Raw genomic sequence first — 9,046 nt, forward strand, 5'->3', positions numbered from 1 at the left:
GCAGAGGACTGTATTGTTTCCCAACTGAAAAAAGGTTCAGTAAAAGTACACCTGGTAAAGGGCTAATTCCCCCAAATCTATAACAAAGTACATCTTAACAAGAGAAATACAAATAACACAAACAAAACCCGAGCATAAGACACGAATAAGACAATTTCCCGAAGACGACATCACACACAGGCACCCAATGACTATGTGAAGAAATGTTCTAAATCATTAAAAATAAGAGAAATGCAAATTAAAACAGTAAGACATCACCCCACACTGACACTTTTGGCAAAATTCAATAAAATGGACAGTAACAAATGTTGGAGAGGATGTGGAAAGATAGGATAAAAACACTTTACATTGCAGTGGGACTGTAGAATTGTACACCATTATGGAAATCAGTATGGCACCTCCTTAACAAATGCAAATCCAAGTACCTCATGATCCAGCAATCTCTCTACTGAGTATAGACCCTAAAGAAATAAAGAATGCAACATGAGTAGACATTTGCACACCTATGTTTATTGCCACAATTTTCACAATAGCAAAGACATGGAAACAACCAAACATCCAATTATAGAGGAATTGATAAACAAGCTCTAGTACATTCACACTCTGGAATTTCATGCATCACTTAAAAACCATGAGAATGCTCTTAAACACTGCAAGACATGGACAAAACTAGAGAACATTATATGTAGCAAACTCAGTCAATCTTACAAAGATAAATATTTAATATCACCACTGTTAGATGAAATGCAGTTTATACACTAATATACCAGACTTTGACAACTACGGCCAGGGATGGGGGCAAAAAAAAAAAAGGAGGATTTAACAGGAAAAATAAATAATAATTTTTTTTAAAAACTCCAGATTCCTTACCTCTCAGATCTAAATATGGTCCAAGTGGCTTAAAGAGGAAAATAAAACTGAAGAGGACTTGGAGTCTTGGGAACCTATAGGTTCATTTCAAACATATGGAGGAAAAGAAGCGGGGAGAAAAGCTGTATGGTTTTGTCACAGAAATGCTATGTAATTTAGCTCACTTAGTAACATTTCATAACAAAAGTTGATTTTCCTCTACAGATTCCACTTCACAAACGACTTTAATCCTATTTCGAACCCATCCCTGCTTCTCTGAGGAAAGCAAGAGGTCAGAGCAAGTGAACGGAATGATGCGGTCAGCAACAGCGGCCAACGGAAATGCCTCCCAACTAATCACCACTTCCGAATGTCTCACGGACAGCCTGGTACTTCTCCACACATTTCCTGCTTTACCTTTCCCACAAGCTTCCTCTTGAACTAGTCTCCTATTAACAACACATTCCTCCCAATACAAACAAAGAAAAATCTCACTCATTGACATCAAGTTGATCCCAACTCATGTTCCTCCAGAGAAAAGAACTGGCCCGGTGGGTTTCTGAGACTAACTCGGAAGCTTTGTCTCTCTTCCAAAGAATGGCTGGTGGTTTTCAAACTGCTGACCTTGTGGTTAGCAGCCCAACACCTAACTATGCCATCAGGGCTCCACCAACCAACCAACCAAACAAAAATAGTTGAGCATTTGTTTCCTTTACAAGCTGTGCTTGCATAAGTAATCAGAGCTTCTGGAGAACCACACACCAGTTTCCCTGATCATGGTAGCTTTGCAGAATGCTAACATTGCTCAAAGTCTGGCAGGCGGCTTCCAACTCTCCCTGGCAGAATACATGGTAGTAACGGTGAAACACTGGACTTGGGTCAGGGGATCCTACTGTACCAAGCGGCTCAGCAGGTTTGTTTTTACTAGGGCTTCCCTTAAAATGCCAGGGAACCAGTAAGTCTTGAGAATGAAAAGAAGTCCTATTAGTGTGGATAGGCAGCTTAGAATTAGTAGCTTTCCTTGAATTACAGCCTCTCTCCTGAAAGTCACTAACAGAGGGTGCAGAGGGTGCAGGACACGCTGAGTCTCCATTGCCCACGCCAGGCCCTTGCTCCACAGGTAACCCGTGCACTGATGCATCACTGCTGATCTCCTCCTCCTTTCCTCGGTTGTTTCTGGTTCCTTTAAGGTACTTGGACTTCTGCTTATTGTACTCTTGTTCCATTGCCCAGACGTAAACGAGTGCCTTGCCACCGGGCCTCAGGAGTCGAACAAGTTCTTGGAGGGCTGCCATTCTACGTTCCTAATTAAATCAAACAAACAACAAGATATGATCAATCAGGAGGAAAAACAGAAAGGAATCAAGAAAAGACAACTCATTCTAGGCCTGTTTCAATTGGGATGGAAACTTAACAAATGAGCTTCATTCAAAAGTGAGGAGGGCCATTTGGCTCTGTGATTGAGAGGAAAATGTGCTGAGGAAGTAGGGAAAGACAAGTTTATTTCTATTCGTCTCCCCTGTGCCTTTCCCTCTGATTGGCTGGCTGAGATACATGAAACAATTGGTGACTACTGAAAGACCAAGAGCAGTGACAAGGTGCCCTTGTCGACTAATTGTTACATCTGTACAATCCTTATTGTAGCAAAAAATGATTTATGCTGTAAGGGAAACTTCCATTTCTGTCCTGGATGCAGCAGCTCAATAAATACAACAGATGAGTTTAATAGCAAATTAGACACCTCTGAACAGAGAATTATTGATCTGGAATTCAGGTCAGTATCCATATTGAGGACAGACATAAAAAAGATGGAAACAACAGAAAACAGTGCCAATCTCGAGTGAAATACCCAGTGAAAACATCTTTTAAAATGAAGGCAAAATAAAGACATTCGTGAATGAAATGAGTTGACACAGTAGGTGCAACAATAGGATCAAACATTTCTGATATACAAAAGAATGAAAACATAAGGGAAATTTTCTGAAACCTCCTCAGATTGTACACCTAAATGACTCATTTAAAGTGACTGAAAAGCCACAGAAATAGTCTTACATCCCATGATGGGATCGGAGTAAGCAGTCTGACCATGAGTAATTTATAGAGCACTGAGTTAATGGGAGGAAACTTTATACAGAATTTTCCAACTTGGGAAATACTGAGAGATTAAGCTGAAAATATAAAATGAGACCAGTTTTTAAAATTTCATGAAATGTAAATAATTTAAAATAGTAGCTAAAATTCTTACTATGTACATTTTATGTAGACTCTTTAATCCTGACAGTAATTCTGTGAGAGAGGCTATTATCCTATGGATGACAAAATTATGTTTGCTGAGATCACTACAAACACTTACTTGGAGTGATGAGACGGAAGCATCAGACAAACTGGAAAGGAAGGACCCTGTAGTGAAGGGCAGTAGACCTCTCACTAGGATTTTAATACCTTTCTCATGGTTCCCAAATATTCAAACATCTCAAATTGCCTTTCCATAGTCAATCTGGCCTCCTATCCTGAATTGTCTTCCACAATGCCAAAAAAAAAAGGATCCCTATAACGCACAAATCTGATCTACTCTTGATGGCTTTCAAAGTCCAAATCCATGACACTCAACCATGAACCACAACCAACGAATACCGTAAATGTTGTCCTTTCCACTATACTGTGACCCCTATGAGATCAAGAACTGAGTCTTACACACACACAGCAAGGGGCAAATACTACTTACTGCTGTTGCAAAATGGTGAATAACAGCAATGGAGATACAGGCATCACAGGACCCGCTACGGATGGGCACTGCCAATGCATCACAGACAAACGCCTGAAACTGCCTCTCCCTGCAAATGTCCACAAGGTTTTGGCTACGATCACAGCCAATCTATAATACAGAAAGAAAGGATCTCAAACATGTTGAAATCAAGAGTTATGGGTTAATTTCATGCCTTAAAGTAATTAAACAGATTTCATACTCATTGTTAAATGGTCGGAGACTATGGAGTTATTAGTTCTTAGAGCCAGCACAAAGCTGGAATATATAAGACAGAGTTTCAAACAGTTCACAGACAGAAATCATCATCTTTCAACTCCATTTCCCCACAACTCTTTGAAATTCCTTTGTATTAGTGAAGGGCAGCATTTATTACCTTAACAAGTAACGACTGAACCAAAATTAGTGAATGGCAACAAATTCGACTGGAATAAAAGTAGCAGTGATAAAAATGGATGGTCCTAATTAGATCTTTCTATAATACCATGTGTTAAAAAAAAAGAAAGTATTCCATAAATATCAACATTTGGTTGTTTAAGGGAAGCTACAAATATGATGATGTAGGTGTACTCTCCTCATTACATAGTGTGATGGCCCAGAGTAGCAGGTGGGCTTCTTTCTGCCTCTTCATCCTTTTGATATGCACTCTCTCGCAGTCACACACACAAATCACAAAACAAGAGTAAAATAACAAGACCGTTTTTAAAAGCTTTCAAAACTTGTTCTACTAAATGTGAAACCTACATAGAAAATAAAGTACTGAATTTAAAATTTATAAGATGCTATGTAATTAAACCTTTGGTATCATTACGCCATCCTACAGGGATGAGGGTGCACACACAGTCTTCAAAAGGATTATGGGAAAAGATAATGGGATCTGTTCAATGAACTTTTTGAAGGGCCCTTACAGAGAGCAAATGAATATATGTAAAGTGGATAAGGTACGGAGGGGCTGAAAAATGTTAAATCACCAATGAATAATTATCCCTAGCTCTTTCTTCTTAACCTAATCTCTGTAACAGGGAAAAGAAATGTACAAGCAGATTTAGTCGAGGGAAGTGGAGCTGTGCTGGAGCAGTGGGTTAGGAATGAGGCTACTAACCAACGGGTCAACAGTTTGAAACTGCCAGCAGCACTGCAGGAGAGAGATGAGGCTGCTACTCCCAGAAAGAGTTACAATCTTGAAAACCCACAGGAGCAGTTCCGTCCTGTCTTGTAGGGTTTCTCTGAGTCGGAACTGACGCGATGGCAATGAGTTTGCTGATTTGAATTTTTTGACACAGTGAATTCTGATCATTTAGGGATCCTCAGCCCTTCTGAGGATAAAAGACATAAATCTTAAGGTCAACACATCCTTACTGAGGCAAATCACATTACCATACTAACCATACTTTATGAGTTTGTTCAATTTCTAATCAATATTAAAGTTTCTACATCCTATCCCACAGCTGTATTAATTTCTGAGGTGGAAGAAAAGGTACCTAGCTAGAGGTAAAAGTAACATAAACTTCCGTGATTGCTGTTTAAGATGGAAATTTTACTATAATATCTACTAATAACAACATTGGAGTGGCAAAATTCTCAATTAATAGTTCCTTTTACCCATGTAGAGGAGCCCTGGTGGTGTAGTGGTTCAGTGTAGGGCTGCAATCGGCACGGTCAGCAGTTCGAAACCACCAGCCACTCTGAGAGAGAAAGAGCGGGCTTTCTTCTGTCAGGATTTACAGTCTCAGAAACCCACAGAGGGGAGCTACGAGTCAATGTAAGATAAAACTCTTGACGTATTACTTTATTTTCATCTATAGTTTATACCACTCAGCAAACGGCTTTAACACCCAAAGGGAAATACTATTCTAATGATATGATTATTACATTTTGGTGCTTGCTATGGTAGCTTTTGTTACAATATATTTCCATGCTTAGAATCAGATGTGTCAAGTATGCCCAATTCTGACAAATCTTGCTAAAAGTCAAAAAGAAAAAAATCCAACTTGCCTATAAAACAAATTCCCAAGATTTTCAGAGAGGAAAGTTATTATATGAGAACCATAAATAAAACACAAGCAGGCAAGCATTGGCAAGTATTGGCAGCCAAGTAAAACAAGAGAACCCCCTCCTCCTCCCTGCCAGACACCTGTGGGCACTTCCAACGAGAGAGAGCGGGGACGACTTCAGTGAAATGGTGTCTAATGCCTTCCTCAGCACTTTCGTCTTTCACTTATTTTGCCTTGTGTCATCAATATTTTTTCTCCTCTACTTTTAATAGTTTTATTGGCATATAATTCATATGTCATACACTTCAACGATTCAGTCATATTAAAGAGTTGTATAGTCATCACTACAATCAGTTCTAACACATTTTCTTCCTTCCTGTACTCACTATTAGCTCCCCACTTCCCTGCAACCTCCAACCTCTCCTCCTGTATCCCCAATAATCCATTAATCCAGTTACTGTCTCTATAGATTTACCTATCCCAGATTTCATATACTGGAAAATATACCAAAAAACAGCCAGGAGAAGGAGGGGAGGGAGGACGTGGGGGGAGACTAACAACAACAAAACAAATCAAAGAAAAACCTCAATTGAAAAGAAAGCAGAAAATACTAAAAAACAAATTTAAAATGTGTCATAGGGGAAATAAAATGATCAGGTATTACACTTTAATAATAACACCTGCCATAGTCAAGTTTACAATGCTCTCAGTCTGATACCAAGGCTATTTATTATTCACATCCCTCAACTATGGTCAGAGGGGATTCATGGAAGAAGCATACCAGCCTGTATGAACCAAGGATTATAAATAACAAAATCCAAATCCAAAGGAGGGAATGGTATTGAAGCTTAAATTGTGAACATCGCATTAGCAGAAGGCGATGGATGACAGCCGGAGCCCCAAGTCCATTTATGTGGATAAGCCTCCTGCGAATCTTGCCCTACTTGTGTTCCAAGGTTAAAAACCAAGCATTTTGCTAGGTTATAAATTCAGTTCAAACCTACCCAGCAGCTGCACAGGAGAAAGAGCGGGCAACCTGTTCCCATTGAGATTTTAACTCAAAAACCCCATGGAGCCCTTCTCTTCAGTCACATTAGATAGTTATGAATCAAAATCACCTGGATGGTGGTACACAACAACAACAAAATGGTACAAAACAGCAACTCAAGGATAGAGAATGGTTTATTTTCAGTATCCCATCCATTCAAGGACTTACGTAGAGTCACCTATTTCTGGGAGCTAGATCAATGACAGCAGAACAGGTATTGGGCTAGCACCGTGTCTGGTATATACTGGGCTGCTAACTGCAAGGTCAGAGGTTCACACCCACCATCAACTCCTCTGGAAAAAGATGAGGCCATCAGTTTCTGTAAAAAGTTACAGCTTCAGAAACCCCATATAGAGGATCATTATAAGTTGCAATCAATTCAACAGCTGAGGTGGATGGGAGAGATCAGTGACATAATAAAAACACATTGGGCTTCAATTATATGAGGGGGCTTTTTAAAGTTCATGGCACTTTTCTATGAATGTTTTGAAGCTCCCTCATTTACTTTTGCTCCTACACAATTTTTTTAATATATCCAACAAAGCATTAAATAATTCTACAATTACATGTACAGATTAAGACTAAATTCAAACTAGTGATCAAAGTTGCAAACTAAAGTAGGCTCCATTTTTCTATTAAACTCCTGAATATTTGAAAACAAAATATGCCAGGATGATGGTGTATTAAAGCATTCTTAGATAATTGACAATGTTAATTGACTCAGCCACTTAAAAAGCAAATTGGGAAGCCAAGTTTTAAACAAATATAAAAAATGTTCAAACTTGTTACCTCAAAATGATAGGCTTCTAAGTATTTGTCCTAAGAAATTAATAAAAACATGAAAAATAACTGAATAGGCTGGTAAAAAACTGATACAAATTACCCACTGACTGTATAAAAGTAGATTCTTTACACTAATACATTCAAGCCTTACAATACACCCCAAGTTAGGAATTATTGACCCCATATTGCAGATGAGAAAACTATCAAGAAAGGTAACCCATTTGCCCGAAGTTGAACAACAGCTATAGAGTGAAGGGAGGATTTACATCTGGGTCTTCCGTGTCCTTCTTTTGCACATTGTCCCTTAACAGACACATTCATTAGCGTCACTCTTAACAGCTTCCCACTGAAAACCTAAATGTCTAATAACATCTAATTAATGGAATAAGTCCAGGAATTTTACATTATTGCATATCATAATGTAAATGTTAAATAATAAAAATAAGTTATCAAATTGCTTGCATAGGGATTACTACTACATAAAGCATTTCTAGAAAAATCTTGGAAGAATATTCATCACAATAAACTGGTTGGTTAGGGTGACAAATTGTAAGTGAATCTCTTCTTTCATCCATAATGTAAACTGGTTATACTATTTTTATCTCTAAGAAAATATACATTTTTTTAAAATATACAGAAAATGGACACTTGGGAGACTCTGACTGGTATTGTACAGTTTAAAGTGCAGAGAAACAGGCAAAGGCAGTTTCAGGACAGTGAAAAGGGCATTCCAAACTCTAGATATGACCTCTGGCTTCACCCCAACTAGCTACATAATCTAGGAAAGATGTTTAATGTCAGAGATTATGCAGCCTTTTAGAAGGGGAAGAAAAAAAAAAAGTATCTACTTCTAGGGTTAATATAATGATCTATATTAAGTATTTTACTAACCAGTAACCAAAGCCAAACCCAATGCTTTTGCGTCAATGCCGATTCATCGTTACTCTACAGGAGAGAGCAGAACTATTCTGCAGGGTTTCTGAAGGTGTAAATCTTTGTGGAAACAGACTGCCACATCTTCTTCCTACAGAGTGGCTGGGGGTTCAAACTACCAACCTCTCACTTGGCAGTCCAATGTGTTACCACGGCTCTTTACTAACCATAACACTATTATGCCAATGTTGGTTATTATTGCTCTGTGGAAGAAGGGATGAACAAAAACGTGTCCTGAATTCTAGGTTTGAAGAAAAATCTATGTGTGATAGTTAAAGTTACGTGCCAACTTAGACAGGCTGTAATTCTCAGTGGCTTGGCCAGCATTATTTCTGTCTCCCACTCTGTGAGCTGATCCGAGCAGGCAATCAGCTGGAAGAGGAGCCTCCTTGGAGGTGCATCCCGTATTCATGGTAGAAACAAATATTCTGGCAAAGTTCAAGTTCTCCCAATCCTTAGCCACACTTCCTCCTCCTCCTCTGACCTGTGATTCTTGGGAGGGGAGAACCCTTCAGCCTGCTGTCTGACATGTGGAGTCTGGACTCACCAGCTCCCAAGATCCTCTGTGCCAGCAGCCTGCCAATTTGACTGGCAGGTTTGGGGTCATCAGCCCTTCCACCACAGGAGTCAGGAGAAGCCTCCGGCTTGATTGCTGAGTCTCAGATTTGCGGCTTG

At 39.2% G+C, this 9,046-nt stretch overlaps 1 protein-coding gene across 3 annotated transcripts in view; it reads right to left on the reverse strand.

Annotated features, from left to right (window-relative positions):
• Positions 1 to 490: 490 nt before the first annotated feature.
• ALKBH8 (alkB homolog 8, tRNA methyltransferase) overlaps positions 491 to 9,046 on the reverse strand; it is a 59,452-nt gene continuing 50,896 nt past the window's right edge. For all 3 annotated transcript variants that reach the window (XM_004708990.2, XM_045297792.1, XM_045297791.1), the window contains 2 exons: positions 3,575 to 3,724; positions 491 to 2,153 (listed from right to left, as the gene is read on the reverse strand). In XM_004708990.2, the coding sequence (XP_004709047.1) occupies positions 1,587 to 2,153; positions 3,575 to 3,724 (717 nt within the window). In that variant the 3' untranslated portion in view covers positions 491 to 1,586. The remainder of the gene's footprint in view (positions 2,154 to 3,574; positions 3,725 to 9,046) is intronic.

Source organism: Echinops telfairi, unplaced genomic scaffold (genome assembly GCF_000313985.2).
Source record: "Echinops telfairi isolate 266 unplaced genomic scaffold, ASM31398v2 ScPeMD7_7421;HRSCAF=8459, whole genome shotgun sequence".
Lineage (NCBI taxonomy): Eukaryota > Metazoa > Chordata > Mammalia > Afrosoricida > Tenrecidae > Echinops > Echinops telfairi.